This window comes from Cetorhinus maximus, chromosome 16, assembly GCF_964194155.1.
Source record: "Cetorhinus maximus chromosome 16, sCetMax3.hap1.1, whole genome shotgun sequence".
NCBI classification, from domain to species: Eukaryota; Metazoa; Chordata; class Chondrichthyes; order Lamniformes; family Cetorhinidae; genus Cetorhinus; species Cetorhinus maximus.
In genome coordinates, this window is record NC_135894.1 from 88529300 (window position 1) to 88548552 (window position 19253).

Here is a 19253-nt window from a genome sequence, read left to right on the forward strand (position 1 = left end):
CTCAGCCATCACTATCCATAGCTCCAGACAAAACATGCATGTGCATGTTGCCACAACAAATTGAATACTGTATGGAATTGGGGGAATTTCCTGAATATCTTGAAGAACAGCTTGTATAAAATGATCTAACACTGTGATATCCGACACCATGGTTAGGGTGTCATCTGTGACTTGATAGGTAGCATTCTTACCTCTGAGTCAGAAGTATTCAATACCCACTCCAGAGACCTAAGCACAAAACCCAGGCTGACTCCCCCCGTGCAGTATTGGTGTAATGCTGCACTGACAGAGGTGCTGCCTTTTGGACAAGATGTTAAACCAAGCCCTTTCTGCCCTCTTGGACAGACATAAAGGATCCCATGTCGCTCTTTGAGGAAGAGCAGGAGAGTTATCTGTGATGTTCATCCTTCAAAGAACTTCTAAGAACAAATTATCCAGTCATGAGCACATTGCTGTTTGTGGAAGCTTGCTGTGCACAAAATGGCTGCCAAGTTTCCTACATTACACCAGTGATTGCACTTCAAAAGTGCTTTGCGCCAACTTAAAAAGATGCTATATAAACACACATCCTAACACACCATTCTTTCCTATCATGACTAAGTTACACAGGTCACCTTGAGTGAAAAGAACCACGTATGTGGCAATTTCCCAGGCAGGATTCTATTTATACATGTTCCAGCTTTATACTGTGTTCTGTTAAAAATTTAAAGTAAACTTGCCTTTTTCGCATGGGGACTTTTTCTCCTTTCATTGCAATCGGTCTTTTGGGTTGTTCATAGCTTTTCTGAACCAGTTTGTGTCAGGTAAGTAGTCGCTTCACAGCATACATTCAGTTTTGATGTGGCTGAGGGCTCAATGGTAGAGGAAAATATTTAAAAAAAAATTAATTCTTGGGGCGTGGGCATCGCTAGCAAGGTTTCATTGAATGCCCGTCCCTAGTGGCCTTTGAGAAGGCTGTGTTTGGCCTTCTCCTTGAACTGTTGCAGATTGCGCAGACAAGGTACCTCCCACAGTGCCGCAAGGTAGGGAGATACTTTAACCCAGTGATGGTGAAGGAACGGCGACACATGCGCTAGCCGGGGTGGTGTGTGACTTGCAGGGGGACTTTGAGGTGATGGCGTTTCCATGCACCTGCTGCCCGTGCCCTTCGAGCTGGTAGAGGTCGCAGGTTTGGAAGATGCTGTCGAAGAAGATTATAATTGCTGATGCTAGACCTGGCACTCATTATTTATGAGAACAAGGACGCCAGGGTTCCTACCTGCCAACTTATTTTTTTCAACATACATGCTGCTCATTCTTGATCTTAATTGAGGCAGCAAAGGACTGATTTCCTGCAGAGTTTGCCTGATATCTTTTGGCAGGTCTTCCTTTCCTGATAAAATGAGGTTCGCAGTAAAACCTCGAAATAGGACCGATTGAGGTCATCCTGCATCTGTGAAATCCTGGGCCCTCGAAATAAAGTTCAACTCTGCCAGCCGGTCCCTGCTACAAAAATGTAAACAACGAACTAGAGAGAGAGAGAGAGAGAAAGAGGAAGTGCTAAATAAATAAATTACACTGGAAGCCAGGGGAGTATCTGCAAAAATACATAAAAGCTAACAATAAACTGGGAACAAAAGTTAACACTAAATATAATATAAATTAGTGAGCAATGATAAAGAGCCTAAGACACCATATTTACCTTTGTTGCATCTAAGCACATCTAGGGGGTCACAGCCCTCCAACAACACAAAAAGCCTGCACTGAAATAAATGCAGCCTCGAGAACAGTTAACAATAGGTAAATTAATTTATTTTTCACGCTCTGAGGCCATACCTCTGCCTGCTTTTGGACTTTGGCAGAGGTGGCAACTCATGGATGCCTGATTTTTGCCTTCCACTGCTCTGGGCTCATGAGAAAGTGCTCCAGGTCATGTTACTGGATATATGGTGGATAGATTCTGTCCAACTCCTTATCCCACAGTGCGACTGCTTGCACGTTGTACATGTAACAGCCTTTGTTAGACATAGACGATGTCACATCAACGAGAGGGTAAGTGTGGGGATCCTTGTATAGAAACCGTCCTGTTTAGCAGGGTTTTCTCCCCACCTCCCCAGATTGTGCTGGATTGCGATTCCGAGTGCCTCCAGTCCTTTGGCAAGGTGCCTATTTATTCCCCATCTATGAGCAGTGGATATGCAAGTATCGTCAGGTTTAGCATAGATTAGTGCTGATACTGCCGTCGCCCAGTGCTCACTAATATGCTTTGCAACAGGAGTCACCAGATAGCAATGGAGGGTGGGAAACCTGGACCGGTCAGTCCTCTCTTTCGGCCAAGGGGCAGTACAACAACAATAGCTTGTATTTGTATAGTGCCTTTAATGTAGCAAAACGTCCCAAGGTGCTTCACCGCAGTGTCATCAAATGAAAAGTTGGCTTCATATCAGAAGTACCCCTTTGAATGGGCTACCCTGAGGGCGTGATGGTAAACTAGATACAGTTGATTGTAAAATTCTGGTTAAAATCAGCTAATGCAGCAGGCAACTATGACCTTCCTGATCCATAGCCATCAGTAGCGCACTGGGTGGAACACATAGCCAACTAAACCACCTTAAACTGCCCATTTTCATGTTTGATAACAAATATGATTCGTATATGTGGAAACAGTGCGGGGACAGCTCACAGCGGGCAGAGTATGAGGATCAAAAATCCTCCTTGTGCTGAAACGCATTCTGTTTACTGTGCCTAAGAGGTCAGAGTTTAGCCTTCAGAGAAAAAGGTCTTTCAAAATACTGATGGGGGCTTGCCTTCTTTTACCACGAGTGTGGGAGAGCAAGGAGCTTGAGCTAGTACCTTGAAGTGTTCTATTAATATTTGAAACACTGGGTGGCATGAGAGTGTGTCAGACTAGGGTTGCTGAAGTTTAGAACGGCAATTTCCATTGGCTCCCCCGAAGGTGTGATGACATTAGGTTCTGCCTGAGTTTAAAAGGATCTGCTTTCAGGGCTTGGTATCGCAGAGGGCTGGTTGCTGAGCTCCCGACACCAGCAGAGTGTGAACCTGAACTACCTTGAAGAGAGAAAGCGACAAATAAAATCCCCCCACAGAGAGACACTTGCAGTCTAACCATGAGCGAGGTGAGGCTTATAAGTAAAATGACTCGAGGTTTGTTTTTTGTGCATGTAAAGCATACTTAATTGTTCTGCATTAGCCCAGTATGGTGTACAAAGCCTCTTCCTGCAGGTCCCAAGTTCAGGCTGTGCATTTATGTTTAAACTCACTGGTGTTTTCACTGATTTATTCTAAACGCAGTTTCATTTTGAACAAAACTATGGATAAGTAAGTCCTTTTTGAAGGAAGAACAGAACATTCTACATATACCCAGGGAGGTCAGTCACATCTTAAAGAAGAATTAAAAGAAGGTTATTTTTTTTCAGATGCAGACCTCAATGGTTTAAGAAAACATGAACTGATTTAATCTCTTGTCAGACGTTCACAGACCTGTTGTGTATTTCCAGCACTTCCTGGTTTGTTTTAATTTTTTTGCAAGTGTTCATTTTTTTCTGTAAATTCAGTGTGTTGCGTGAATTTCTATTATGGATTCCACTTTACGAAGGCATTTCATGTTAATAATTGTGTCGCTCAGGCATAGCTTTGTTCTGCTCTGAGGCATTTTGTTTAAATAAGAAATTTAGGTGCATGCAAGCAGAAGTATACCATGAGATGCATTAAAAAAAAGTGCAGTAAAGCTGTGAGACAGTGTTTGAGTCCGGTGATAAACAAAACTGAGGTACAAGGGGGATCTGAGAAATGAAGAGAGCTGTAGTGTGACCAAGCAAGTAAGGAGATCGAGGTAGACAGAAGGAAGGAAAAAAGATAGAGTAAATGAAAGTCAGACTTTACAAGGGAGTGTGAAAAAGAGAAAGCAAGACTAAAGAGCAAGAGGGATGAAAGAAAGTGTGAGAGAGAGAGAGAGGGAGAATACTTGAGAGTGCGGGAAACTGATAGCGAGAAGAAAATGGGTAAAGAGGCTGATGTAGTGAAGCAGAGGGAAAACAGAAAATGTACAGAAATGCTAACTAACACAGTACAAAACAAGGGAAAAAAACAAACATGGATTATGTTAAGCAACATAAAGTCAAAGCAGCATGAGGTCAAAAATACATGCATAAAAAACAGAAACATTAAAATGTTAAAAATGATCATAAATAGCAGAATGTGATTGAAAAACATGAGCAACGTATATGTGCAATGCATAGAGAATCAACTGTGCGTAAAATTCTTTACTAGAGACCCAGTGAGCTATCATACGTTGGAAATTTGCCAGAAATTTAGCTGCTTACAATTAACTACTAATTTTAAGAATGCTGCCCTTATAGCGAATTCCCCGTCTCACATTCCATTTCTGTTTGAAACAGTCTGATGAACTGAAGGTAAGAACACAAGCTTCGAAAAGATGCAGATCTTGTGATAGAAAGGCTTTTTGCTATTTGACTAAAAGAACTGTGTGTGATTTTGAATTCTCATTGCTTGATATACACTTTCCCTTCCTGATGTGTAGTTTGCTCACTCTGTGCAATAACAGGTTATGTTTAGAGATGAAACAATGGAGTCAATGCTTTGCTGGGCTATCTGTAATGAATAATAGATTATTATATCCTGAATTGTTGGAGGTTCCCCTTCTTTTATACCACCTGATTCGAGTCAATCTGTATCAAAGGAAATGTTCATGAGGTGTGCACAATATCCTCGTCCTTGTATCAGCTGCTATCCAGTTAGGATGTACGCTAGAGAAAAGGTGCTCCACTTTCACAGAAGCTAGTGCAAGAAGCATGCCCTTTGTCATGATTGACATAAAGGTTCTTAAATTGTCCTAGTTGTTTTCTCTTTCTGAAGAGATTGTGTGACTGGGGCGGAGAGTGGTTGGGGGGTGCAGGGGGAGTGGGGGGGGAGTGCAGTGGGATGGGGTGGGGCAGGTGCAGACGGGGCCAGGTGCAGTGGGGATGGGGGTAGGTTGACAACAACAACAACGACTTGCATTTATATAGCATGTTTTGTGTTGTGGAAAGGGCCCCAAGGCATTTCACTGGAGCGTTATCAGGCAAAGCTTGACACATAAGGAGATATTAAGATATGCGACCAGAGGCTGGGTTGAAGAGGTAGATTTTACGGAGCAACTTAAAGAAAGAAAGCGAGATAGAGAAGTGGAGAGGTATAGGATGGGAGTTCCAGAGTTTAGGGCCCAGGCCACCAGTGGTTGGGGTGACAGAAATCAAGGATACACAAGAGGAAAGAGTTGAAGAGTGAATGTAGCCTACACCATGATTTACTCCCCTTTTTGTACACTTGTGTGTTCATAGCTTGAGCTTCGGTTAGGAGCTGAAATAATGGAGAATGAGTTCTTGTCTGGATTCTCTCACTGTAGCTTTAGGGGAAGAGCCATACGAATCCCAGAAAGAAAAAAGACCCTTGGAAATTTACTCTGTTATAGCTGGACTAGGGAAAGAAAACAATCAGTAGGGATTTGACCTGCTTCCCTTTATTAGCCAGTGATTCCTGTATGAAAATTAGTCTATGAAATGTCAAAGCTGTAGTCATGGTTGTGTTGCCATGGTCAAATCATCCACCAGTTAGCTCTGTCAAGACTTACACATAAAGTTTGGCTTCTTAAGTGGGGAAGAGCATGAGTCAGCACATTCAAATGAGGGGAAGAGAGGAGAGATGAAAGGAGAGGCGAGGGGAAAATGGTGAAGGGAACATTGGAGAGGGAAAAGAGAAGAGGGGAGAGGGAAAAAAATGTGATGGAGGAGAGGAGAGGGAAAAAGGGAAATGAGAAACATAAGGAGTAGAGAGGGAAAGGGAAGAGAGTGAAAATAGGGGAGGAGAGAAGGGGAGGGGAAAGTAAGAAGAGCGTTGCAGAAACCCAAAGATGCAGAAAATTGGTGCATAGAAGAAGCAGTGTGCAACACGGCAGCAGTCCAGAGTGAGTCCAACAGATGGTCACAGAAATTAAACATTTATAATCTGTAAATATTTCAGTTGTTGTGGGACATCACAGGATAATAGAGAAATCGTTGCTTAATTATCGTTGAGTCGTAAAGAACAGAGAAGAAAGGAAGCTGGAAGGGAAAAGATGGATTAGGGGAATAATGAGAAGGGAGCTGAAAATCAGCTGGGGAATTCAGGGGATGACAGAAAAGCCAAAAATGAAACTCTGAGCCTAGAGGCTGACCTCAAACTTGGCGATTTGGTGCTTTAAAGGGCAAATTAGTTAAAAGCTTTAATTTTGGAAGCTCCTTCAGTGGCCGAGAGGGTCAAAATGCCTCTTCCCCTCCCCCACACTGTATAGCACTCAGCCAGGCACACTGCAATGTGCAGGGTTGGACATCTGGTCTGTGTCGAGTTCTCTATTCTCAGGTTGAGGAAATTCGTCCAACATGCCCAGCCCTGCTTCTAATGCAATGAGCCCTGTTGGAAAGTGCATAGGCATGAAAGTCAAGTGAAAAGATTGAACTCAGCTGTGATGCCAACCACAGTTTAACTCTTTCCTGACACTAGGGGCTCCAAAAATCTGCAATGCCATTCTGCCACCACAAGAAGGGCAATGCAGGGCTTTATCTGCACCAAGCACTTATTGCCTATCCCTGATGGCGGACACCTGAGCTAATGTTGGCATACTGGGGTTGCCCTCAAGGTCGCTGTGGGCCAGAATATGCAGCCGTGGGCAGTTGCTCCATAGGTCTGGTAGATGGTTCCTGAAGCAAAGGGTAATTGGCCCCTTTCTAAGAAGGGCCGGTCATTTTACAAGCCATCTGATTCAGGGAATCCATGTTTATTTTGGAGGCTCTACTTCTACCATTGTTAAGTCCTTTGTTTTTTAAGAGTGTAACATGTTGGGCACAACAGAACCCGAACCGGTGAGGATTCCGGAGCTGATATCCTGCCAGTGCCATCTCCATTCCTGACGTAAGGCTGCAAAGGGCATAGATGGGTCCCGTCCCAAAATGCATTGCCGTTTGCAAGAATCAGAGATTTTTCAGGCCCTGGTGCCTAGACACAGACTTGGGTGATGTTTAGAGAATTGGGAGCCCCCGAGGAGCTGTGAACCTCATTGAAATTCCTGGTGTCGGACAGCTTAGACACATCAAACAGGCTCTCATGCCGATATTGTCATGGAGAGATTGCCCATGACGGGCAGGAATATGCAGCAGTGAGAAACTGGAAGAAATCGAATGTTTTAGTCACAGTGTTATTTTTTGGTCCCCTGAAAGGACCTGGGTAATGTGATGGGATCTCCATTATTAGCAGCTCATTTCCTGAGAGGAAAAGGAGCAGTACATCATCAGTATTAGACGCATAGAAGAGTCAGACACTTTTTGAGATCAAATCGCCAAATAATACATGAAGTTACTGCTGTGTTATTCATGCTGTTGACGCAGTTTGGCTTGTTGCTGCTCAGCTCTAGTAGCTCCTGCCTCTCCAAGCTTGCCTCAAGGTTTGGTGTATAAGATGTGGTTCAAGGCAACAATATGCTGCAAGATCAGGATGGTATTGATAAAACATAATTAAGAGGGTGTAATCCTCTTAAAATGTGTTAGTGACTCTCCTGTGGCGCCCCACAGAACATCAGGACAAAGCGAATTGGCCTCACAGCACCAATGGGTATACAGACCTCCCAGGTTCTGGAGATTTCCTGGTGGGAGGAGGATGCATAAGCTGAGATGGCAGGCTCAGCTGTGGAATTGGAAGCTGAAATTCCTGGGATCCAGGAGGGCGGGGTGAAAGGTTCCTTTCCCGATTCCATTCAGTCTTTTAAGTGTTTGGTGGAAGGGACCATGGGCACAACTTCCACTCAGTTGTCTGGAAGAGATTTGGGGAAGTTCAGACCATTCTGCCCTCGTAGGGTCTCAGTGGAAATCAACACAGCACTGAGCTGTTGTCAGTTCCCTTGCAGGTCTTAAGAAGAAAATTGATTCCTTCCGTTCAAGAAGTAGACTGGATTCTTGCTTCTGAGCTAGATGCTCATGGGTTCAAGAGACCAGAGACCTGAACACAGAATGCAGGCTGACAATCCAGTGTGAACTGAGGGCATTCTGCACTTCCAGAAGTGCCAACTTTCGGATGGAGTGACTGTCTGCCCTCACAGGTGGATATAAAAGATCTCAGATTTGGAAGAAGAGTTGTACCTATGTCCTGGATAATATTTATCCCTCAATCAACATCACTATAACAGATAATGCAGTCCTTATCTCATTGCTGTTTGTGAGAGCTCGCTGTGCAGAAATGGGCTGTGATGTTTCCCACCATTACAACAGTGACTACTCTTCAGAAGTTGATTGTAAAGCACTTTGGGGCACCCTGAGGTAATGAAAGGTACTATAGAAATGCAAGCCTTTCCTTCAGAGAGAGAGAGCATTTATTTTTTCTCTACCATTAGATATTCCGGATGGGATGCGTCCAACAGGTTGTGGTGGTACATCTATTCTGTGGATGAATAGAGTTAGCATGCTTTCCAATTTTGTGTGCTAGTTTGCTTTTTATTTTCAGTCTACACTGCTGGCTAGCAGCAATACGAAAATGAGAGCCAAATGTGTAAGTACACAGCCTTTCTATTGGCAAGTCCTCAGCTATGCCTCCTTGTTGTGACACATGGAAACTGGGTCCCTCGTGAACTCAGACTAAAGTTGCAGAGGAACTCAGAGGAGGTTTGGCCTCCAGACATGCAATGTGCAGGCTCACTGGCACGTGGACGCGCCCCAACACTCATTAACCAAACTCCGACCTATGGGCGAATAGCTCCACTGCCTTGTGGATATCTTGGGAGGGATGAAAGCTAAGGGAGTAAACCCTGACAAAAAAACCTGGAGCAGAGCCCAAAGATGAACTGACGTCTAAATATGTCATCTTCCTGGCAACTCCTGCAACCAAGTCGATGCCAAACAAAATGCTTTTCATTCCTTTGGACTTAACCAGGGAGGTCAAGGGGGAGACCCTGACATTTGGGCAGCCCAGGGTCTCCATAAATTTTGCCTTGAGAGGACACTTCAGTTTTGCTGCAGAGCTTTTTCATGGCGAAAGCCATTGTCTTATGAGATGGAAGGATGCCACAAAACCATTAGATGGTGCCACTCCGACATTCTAACTCAGGGCGGGAGTGGCTGGATTCTGCAGGTATGATGTTCCTGTTGAAGCTGTGCAAATGAGCACTTCCTTGTAATTTGTAAAGAGTTTCATGTTTACAGACGTGGACAGAAAGGGCTCCCACTCTGCCACAATTACACCTCTCAAGGTCCGGCATTGACTCCACCATTAGTGGTCATGGTTTCAACTACTTAAGCCTTAAGCTCTGGAATTTCCTCCCTAAACCTTTCTACCTCGCCCCCCATCTTTAAACCACTCCTTAAAACCACTCCCCTTTGTTCAACATCTCCTTCGGTGATCTGTGTCACTTTGTCTAATAATGTTCCTGTGAAGTGCCTTGGGATGTTTATATTAAGTTAATGGTGCTATATAAATGTAAATTCCATTTGTATTGAATTACAAGCCATCTGGAGCTGTGTTTCTCATGCAGATTGGGAACCGGACTAAACCTGCCCACACTCTTCTCACGTAGGACCCTTTTGCCTGTTCCTTGAAGGTAAATGCAGCAACATCAACTTACATTTATATTATTCCTTTAACATAGAAAAACATACCAAGGCGCTTAACAGGAGTGTTATCAAATTCAACACTGAGCTACAAAAGGAGATATTAGGACAGGTGACCAAAAGCTTGGTCAGGGAAGTAGGCTTAACATTGCATCAAAAAGGAGCAGTGAGAGATAGCGAGGCTGGGAAGCTTAGGGAAGGAACTCCAGAATTTTGGGCTTCAGCAGTGAGATCGCATCAGAAAAATGTTAACAATTTTAAGCCATAAAGGGACAGGTTAAAGAGTCCAGTTCTGAAGAAGAGTCGTATTGGACTTGAAACTTTAACTCTGTTTCTCTCTCCACAGGCGCTACCAGACCTGCTGAGTTTTTCCAGCATTTTCTGCTTTTATTTCAGGTCTCCAGCATCCGCAGTACTTTGCTTTTATTAAAGAATCCAAGGTTTAACATTGGGTTTGTGCTGAGTTAGCTGGTCTCCCTGAATGCTAACAGTAAGGCCAAATAAGATATAGATCTGAAATAGAGCCGGGGGAGGGAGGACGTGGGTGGTGGGCGGAAGTTAATTAAAGAGGAGGTTATTGCTATTGTGCTATAGTCTCTGACAGACAAGCCTTGCACCATTAATAGTTACACACAAATCAGGGATCCTTTATTTAACTGGTGTACACATTCAGCACAAACCTTTAAAAGGGAAAAAAGTGCTGTCTTGATTTACTGGCTGCCAGTTTTAAACTGGAGAGTGAAGGGCATGGCGAGCTTGATTTAAAGCACCCTAATGACTTGGGCTTTGTCAGTGTTTCAGCAGCTTTCTGTATTACCTCCTGAAGTGCTTATTTGCAAAATTAGAGTTAATGGAAAGAAAAGGGAAATAACTATGCCTGCCTTATTTTTACTGGAGTGACCATACATGTCTGCCAGAGTTGCATTAGCATCAGATCTGCGTGTTTAGGCATTTTTGTAGGAAGAACATAACGACCGTAGGAAATCGGATAGGAACAGCTATATGCCGATAGTTGGACTGACGTTCAAGTACAACTTGCATTTATATAGCACCTGTAACATAGGAATATGTCCCAAGGAGTGTATCCATTAGGACAAAAATTGACACCAAGTTGAAGAAGGAGAAGAGGGGGCTGACCAAACGCTTGACCAAAAAAGTTTTAAATAAGATCATAAATGATGAGAGAATGGTCAAGAAAGGTTTAGGGTGGGAATTCCAGAGCTTAGGGCCAAGATGATTGAAGGGACAACTCCAATGTTGGGTGCACAGTTATTGGGAGATACACAAGAGTCCAGAATTGGAGGAAGGTAGAGTTATTGGTGACTTTTAGCACTGGAGGAGGTTACAGAACAGGGAGGAGTGAGGTCAGGGAGGGATTTTGCATGGGGATGAGAATGTCAACATTGAGGCGTTGGTGGTCGCTGTAGGTGTCAGCAAGCACATGGGTGATAGGTGTATAGGACTTGGTGTGGGTTTGAATATGGGCAGCATAGTTTTGGATGAGCTCAAGTTTATGGAGGGTGGAAGATGAAAGGCAGGTCAGGAGATCACTGAATAGTTGAGTCAGAGGGAAGGAGCAGAGATTTGTTGAAATGGGTGGCCTCTATGATGGAGGGAGCATGGGGTTTAAATTTCAGCTTAAGGTTCAATGGGAACCTGAGGCTGAAAAAATTCTGGTCCAGCCTCAGACAATGGCCATTCCATTGGGATGGAATCAATGGTGAGTGTTAACATTTCAGGTCGAAGTCCTGGTGAAAGGTCATAGACATGAAACATTAACTGTTTCTCTCTCCACAGATATTGCCTGACCTGTTGGGTATTTCCAACATTTTCTATTTTTATATCTAATTGGAAGAAATTGCTGCTCATGAACGATTGAATGTCAAACCCTAACCCTGGTCTCATCTATGGGTTACTGCAGTTATAGTGATGGGGCAAGGACAGGTTTGGGCTGGGCTTCAGAAGCTACTGACAGTGATCAGATTTGCACATGAAGTTAACCATTTGGGCAAAGTATGAGATGAGACCTAATACCCATCACAATTAGAAATCAATGCCTTGAGGAGGGAAGAGAGAAAACTGGAGGGAAAATCAGTAAAGGAGAGAGATAGAAAGAGAGAGAGAGAGAGAGAGAAATGATACTCCTCATTTGAAACACATTGCATTGACTTGTACTTCAGATCTTTCATTCGATGAGTTCCTATTTCCTGTCCTGCTGCTGCAGGGAAGGATCCAAGGAGAAACTTTGGGCTAAAAATTCATCTGCACTTACTTTCAGGCGGGTGAGTCACAATCTGCAGCCCACACGCGGTTCTATTGAGGCAGCCAGTGTGCAAACATGTGCTGCTTCCTACACTGCTGGCTGGCTGCATGCTCAACATGGGGCCCAACAGCATTTGAGGCTGGCACATCTTCCAGCTAGCCTCCAGCACTTAAAGGCAGTCTGCCCATCTGAAAAGGGTGCTGCACCAACTGGAAGAAAGCTGCTTCTGATAACCAGAGGAAAGAAAACAAATAGAGCACCAGAGAAGAGAGAGTGATCCCTGATTCACGGATGTCGCGCTAGAGGGGGCTTAGTGATGGAGGTTAACAAGAAGAGAGAGGCCATGTTTCCATGAATGACAAGAGGCCCTCCAGAAACCATCCCCCACTCTGAAGGGAATAGGAGCAGGTGGCCAGAGAAATCAATGTAAGGAATCTGGTCCTGAGGACATGGCATCAGTACCAGAAAAAGTCTAATGGGCCCATTCAGATGGGCAAGATCAGTGAATGTATCTTCCTATGACATCTCCTAGCCAGCATGCCACCAACCTCACTGGCTGCTCAATGCACCACACCTCTATCAGTCACTCAGCAGCACTCCATTGCACTCAGGACTCAGGCCTAACATTCAGATGCTCCACCCTCACCCTTACATGCCTTCCACTCACACGCACCTCTTGCAACCTGCATGCTGTTCCAGTTATTCAGCTAGCACATTACCCAATCACACTCACTGACGTTTTACCCTCTCTCTTGCAGGATAAGATCGCACACAATAGGAGGAAGCAGAGCAGAACCAGCTGTCTCACCAAAGCCTGACAGTAGAGTTGGCTCTCTGCATCTTGGGGCCAACTGTGACAGCGCCTGTAGCATTCAGTGTCGCTGAGAACATTGAGGGTAGTGGTATGTTCCTGCCTTGTGATATAAAAACCCCACCTCACCCTTTAGCTGCCATCTGGATGATGGGCAAGCTGCAGATGGTGAGATCATGGACCTCTTGCTTTCCAGACCACTCCCATTCCCTTACCCTTACCCCCACCCCCTTTTGAACTTTTGCATTCAAATACCTAAAAATTGTCGCCTGGTCAGTGATTGCAACCTCATGAGGAAGGGTGAGAGCAAAAACAATAGCAGTGATGAAAAAGGACTGTCACTTGATCTGACATCCACAGCCACCGGCTCAGATACTGGTGCTGCTTGCACCTTGGAGGGTAGCATAGGGTCAGCACTTGGTGAGTCACCGTGCAAGACTGGGTTTGAAGTCATGTTGGGGGGGAAAGGATAGCTGGTGTGCCAGCTCCCTGGAGGGCGAGTTGGGCTATAGGAGACTCAGATGAGGACTTTGTTGAGACCTTGGTGCAATAACAGGCCTATCAGACAGGCCACTTATCACAGTTTAAAGAGCATGGAGGAATCAAGTTCCAACTTGGCAGGGAGCAGGGAGCAGAGCTTGGAGCCCAGTCCAAGTTGTGGTTGCCATCACCATGACAACCTAATAGACCCAGCCACAAGGCAGCGTCTGGTGACTGTTGTCTCAACTTCCATTGCATCGCAGGCGAAAACCACTCAATGTCTCAGTGCTGCAGTGGAAGCTCAGGCTGAGATCCTGAGATCCATGTTTGCCGCCATGCAGGCTCAGACTGCTGCCATCATGGCTGCACTTATCAGTGCTTAATGGAGCAGCCAGGTTATCGCACCAATCCAGCAATCTGTGGTCCAAAAGATTATTAGAATTGCTGAGGTGCTGCCCCAGGGGAGCGGCAGTAACCCCCGGAAGCATGGACCTGCTCTCTCAGGACGATAGCACTTATCTTCCCGCACAGCCACACCATCAGAGCCCTTACTGTTGCCTGTCAGTGAGCCAGCCCAGACTACTGCCACCCATACCAAGGTGGTGCAATCCAAACCTGGGCCCTCAAGGCCCAAAGCAGCTCCTGCAAGACCATCTGCAATCTCAGCTAGTGAAAGTCAACAGCCTTTCACCAACCATGCTGCAATCGCTGGGGTAGCACTGAATAGGAGCATGAGGCTAGGCAAAGACACTAAAGGAATGCATAAAGGTAAACAATTCATTTTTGTTTGTTTCATTGGATGTGTTGCTAGGTAAAGGTTTATAAAAGGGTTTTTTGTTGTAGGGGCTTCGACAGCTGGATGCTATGTTGGGGCTTCCCAGATGGATGGGAAGGTGGGGAGTCACTAATGTTGAAGGACAATCTCCTGAGGGAAGCGAGGGGATCGTAAATGCCTCATCCTTGTGTCCTCCTCTTCTTCCTCCTCCACTTCCTCTCCCTCATCCTTCATTTGAGGTGGCCTCGGAATACCTGGTGGGAATGGCTGCATCCTCATGGCAATGATATTGTGAAGGTCGCGGCAGATCATCTTGAACTTTGATATAGTCTAGAGAGCACTGTAGGATCTCCACATGAGTGGTCCATGTATTGGAACTGTCATTAAGCTCACCAATGGTCAGCTCCATAATGTTTCTTGTAGCTGCATGGCTTCCATTGTACACCCATTGTCCTCAAGTAATCGGGTGGTCTCCAGGACTCAACAGCCATTTGGAAGGGTAGTCGCTGTCTGGTTCTTCTTGTTGGCTGGAAGCCGTTGGGAATGGCAGACTGCCTCAGGATGAAGGCATCATGGCTACTGCCAGGATAGTGGGAATTGACTGACATGTTGGGCTTACATGGTCGCACACCCACTGCACATTAATGTAGATGTATACCCAGTGGTTCTTATACTTCTCCTTTGACAAAGGGGATCCACGGAGCCATGCGCATGCAATCGATGGTTCCCTGCACCATCAAGAACCCTGTTACCCTGGCAAAGCTGTGTGCCCGTTAATGCAGCTTCTCTCTGCTAATAGAGAAAGTTATGTATTTGCCTTTCAGCCTGTCACCTCCCAGATGGACCATGTACGGGGGAGTTTGCTATGTCACCTGCACCTGCCTGGCATGAGGCTGAGTTGTAGAATTGAGGGCCATGATGACCTTGATGGGCACTGGCAAGGCTGTTTTCATGCTAGTGTGTGGCTGCGGGTTCTGCTGAGGGAGGTGGCAAAGACTATGCACCTCCTTATTGAATCTGGGGTATCTCGGGCATTGCTCGTGGCTGAGTTGGAGGTAGGCGAATGTCCCTAAGCAGATGTGGTGGGTTGGACCTTCCATAGACAGCCCTCCCACCACTTCTGTGTAGAATTTCCCCTCTCTGAGACTTCTGTTCTTTCTCCCTGTCATGTTACAGACCCAGAGGCACTGCAACTACAACCCCCATTCCTCTTACAGGTTTGGAGTGGAATCTAGTGGAGGTGACGGAGGTCTCAGCCGCCAGCTGGAGCGCTGGCAAGACTCCTGCAACACCGCTTTTCGAGAAGACCCGCCACATTTTGTGCTACTCTAGCACTTAACTGGCCATTGCCTTCCCTCAGGATCAAAGTCTCCAGGGGTGGAAGTCCTGTCCCTCAAGAGCTGCCGGTCAATCAGACCGCAGAGGGACCCTGACACAGGTGAGTGATGGTGGGGGGGGGATGGGTTCGCAATGCAGGTGTCGTAGGGGAGGATGAGGGAGGTTTTTAGCAGAAAGGGCAGTGGGCGCCTATCAGCTGCACCCCCCTCTCTCCCCCACCAACTTCCAAATGCTGGGTCCCTCAATCAAGCACTGAGTGCTTTTGAATGAGGGAACCCGCTGGGAGCCCGCAGTCAAACATACCAAAATTTGTTTGTTGTGTTCCCCTCGTGGCAAGCCCCCTTCATGCCATTGGGTTAATACCAGCAGTGTTAAGATGGGGACCTTACGTGGGCATTATTTGCCCACTTAAGGGTCTCTTTTGGAGGTGAAGTGGGAAGGCCATCCACAGACCCACCCACCACAGACTTAATCGGGGTAGAGGTAGGAAGGTTGTAGGGTCCTAATGTTAGGATTAATTAACTAAAGCTAGGATTAATTCAATGGTTAATAACAAGTGAATAACTGATCCATAATACTGAAAAGAACTTTACATACAGCCACATACATGTAGCAGCTCATTGTTCACTTAGAGACTCCATGCTGAAGACTGACTGCAGGCTGGATCATTGCTACAGTATTTAGGAGTAAATTCTCTGACTCAAATTGATATATCATAACAGTGATTCGGCAATGGCAATGTTTTGGCTTCTGATCCAGATGCAAGTTCCATGAATTTTGCACAAATCCCAATAAATCCAAACTGAATTAATCACCTGAAAAGCTTATGATATTATTTAATCTCCCTGTGGACTTAGCAACCAACATGGCCAAAACAATTATCTGATCATTTATCTCCCTTGCTGTCTGTGGGACCTTGTTCTGTACAAATTGGCTGCTGTGTGTTTCCACCAAACAAGGCGCTTCAAACATACTTTATTTGGCCTTGAGGCACTTTGCGACATCCTATGACACAGCTGTAACAAAGACAAGTCATTTCTTTCTAACGGATGCTGCAATTGGGGCAGCTGGTTTAATGCAACCTCTTTGTCAGTGCGACCAGTAGACCAGGTTTAATGGTACTTCTCATTCCAGAGGAGCCATTGCATCTGTGATGAGATGGAGCCAATGCAATCATGTCCCAATTTTCTGTAACCAAATTCCTCATATTAAAAGATCCACTTCAGAAACTTGCCGAGGAACCTTCAACAGCACCTTTCACCCCTGACCTCTATCACCTAGGAGAACAAGGGCTGTAGGTGCAAAGGAACACCACCACATGCAAGTTCCCCTCCAAGTTACACACCATCCTGACTTCGAACTATATCACTGGGTCAAAATCCTTGAATTCTGTTCCTAACAGCACAGCATTTTTTTTTATTCATTGATGGGATGTTGGTGTTGCAGGTAATGCCAGCATTTATTGCCCATTCATAATTGCCGTTGAGAAAGTGGTGGCGAGCTGCCTTCTTGAACCACTGTAGTCCATGTGGTATAGGTACACCCACAGTGCTATTAGGAAAGGATTTCCAGGGTTTTGACTCAGCGACAGTGAAGGAACGGTGATATATTTCCAAGTCAGGGGAACTTCCAAGTGGTGGTGTTCCCATTGTCTGTTGCCCTTGTCCTTTTAGATGGTAGCAGTCGTGGGTTTGGAAGGTGTGTGAGTTCCTGCAGTGCATCTTGTAGATAGCACACAATGCAGTCACTGTACGTCAGTGGTGGAGGGAGTGAATGTTTATGGATGGGGTGCCAATCAAGCAGGTTGCTTTGTCCTGGATGGTGTCAAGCTTCTTGAGTGTTGTTGGAGCTGCACTCACCCAAGCAATTGGAGAGTATCCAATCACATTCCTCAGTTGTGCCTTGTGGATGGTGGACAGGCTTTGGGGAGTCAGGAGGTGAGTTACTCGCTTCAGTGTTCCTAGTCTCCGACCTGCTGTTGTAGCCACAGTATTTATATGGCCAGTCCAGTTCGGTTTCTGGTCAATAGTAACCCCCAGGGTGTTGATAGTGTGGGATTCAGCAGTGGTAATACCATTGAATGTCAATGGGCAATGGTTAGATTCTCTCTTGTTGGAGGTGGTCATTGCCTGGAACTTGTGTGGCACGAATGTTACTTGCCATTTGGCAGTCCAAGCCTGGATATTGTCCTACATCATATGGACAGCAGCGGTTCAAGAAGGTAGGTCACCACCTCCTTCTAAGGGCAATTAGGAATGGACAATAGTTGCTGCCCATGCTGGTGACACCCCCATCTCCGGAAGAGTAAAACGCAAACAATGTAAATCACCGAAAACAATACAGTAGTTCTATGTCATATAGGAAAAGAATCATCTATCACAGGAAAATAAATGAGCTGCCATGTTTTCTTTTGTTCAACTCTTTAGTAATGGCCTCAAAGAATCATAGAATCTCACTTAAGGGGAATTACGACTTGTGTGAAGACTAGGACCATATCACATCATTTGGAAGCACCTCAAAACTCTTAATGGTGATTTATTTTGAAGTGTAGTTGCCATTGTTGTGCAGATAAAACACAACAACCATTTTGCCCACAGCAACATCCCATGGATTGAATGACGATTCAGTTGATGGTGTTGTTTATGAAATGCTAGCCAAACATAAAAATCTTCTTTGCTTTGAAGAATAGAATTATTTTTTTCTTAATGGCCTGAAGCATTGGAACAGATGGTTTAACATGATAGTTGAAGGACTTTACTTCCACCAACTCAGCACTGCCTCAGTACGGCATTGGTGTGTCATTATCTGCTCATATTCTTCTTATGGAGGCTCAATATTATAGCTTGGTTAGGTTACCTACCAAATGGGCCAAGCTGCATGTCAAGGGAAGTACTTTGATTAGAAATGTTTTCCCTCTAGACTTTCCTTCAATTTCAAATAGTCCTGTCAGATTGTATTCCTTTTCTGTTTAATAGAAAGGAAAACCAATTAAGCAGACATTGGGCTGAATCTTCCCATGGGTGTCAAGACCCAGGCATCAGGAACACATTCAGGTCCCGAGCCTGTGCATGGGGCAAGTTTATGTGAGGCGGCCTTCTGAAGAAGAGCCATAATCGACTCGAAGCGTTAACTCTGTTTCTCTCTCCACAGATGCTGCCCGACCTGCTGAGCTTTTCCATCATTTTCTGCTTTTATTTCAGGCTTCCAGCATCCGCAATATTTTGCCCTTATTTCTTTCAATTGGCCAACTCCGTGTTCGCCATCCAATTGAGGAAGGCAGACGGACAGTGGAGCGCGAGGCCCAGCAGCAGTATTCGGGCGGTTGGCCCACTAGGCAAGCTGGACGTTGCTGTGGAAGAAGGCCTAAGGGGTGCCTCAAAATGGAGGCACTCACGAAGGCCTCCCTCTTCAGTGGTGAGAAAGGTGACAAAGTAGTGCGAGGAGCCTCAGGGTGGAGGGCTGATCTGTCTCTAGGAGAGTTCCTGTGGCTGCTCCTTGACTCACGCGAGCATTGCAGCCCCCATGATGCTGCTAATTAATTCAAGCACCTACATCCTGCTGGCACCCCCTAGCGATAGGCGCTTTCTGCAGCATGGCCAGGCTCCTGACGCAGTGGGAGGCTAGTGAGTCACAGGGAAAGCTGCAGCGCTGGGAGAAAATGGCCCTTGTTTGGGACATTAATTGACTTCAGTTCCTGCATGCCCACTTGTACCCCAGAGGCAGGACTGCAATGGGGGCCATCCCAAGGACTTCTGCTGCTTTCCCTAGACCCCCGCTGTCTCCAATCCTATCTCCATGGGGCCAGGAAAATTGAGCCTATTATTTCTATGCTTTATTCTTGGAGGTATGTAGCCTAACACAGGAAAATCTGTCAAAACATGGAGGGAAAAACTCTTGTCGTGTGTAGGAAAACCCTGATAATAATAGTGGAACATTCAAAGGCTGATACTGGTACCGTTG

General features: G+C 45.5%; 1 protein-coding gene across 1 annotated transcript in view; it reads left to right on the forward strand.

The window, feature by feature from the left end:
• Nucleotides 1-2957: 2957 nt before the first annotated feature.
• The window catches only part of pcp4b (Purkinje cell protein 4b), a 101926-nt gene continuing 85630 nt past the window's right edge, over nt 2958-19253 (forward strand). Inside the window, exon 1 of the mRNA XM_078560318.1 lies at nt 2958-3116. Within this exon, the coding sequence (XP_078416444.1) occupies nt 3108-3116 (9 nt within the window). The 5' untranslated portion in view covers nt 2958-3107. The remainder of the gene's footprint in view (nt 3117-19253) is intronic.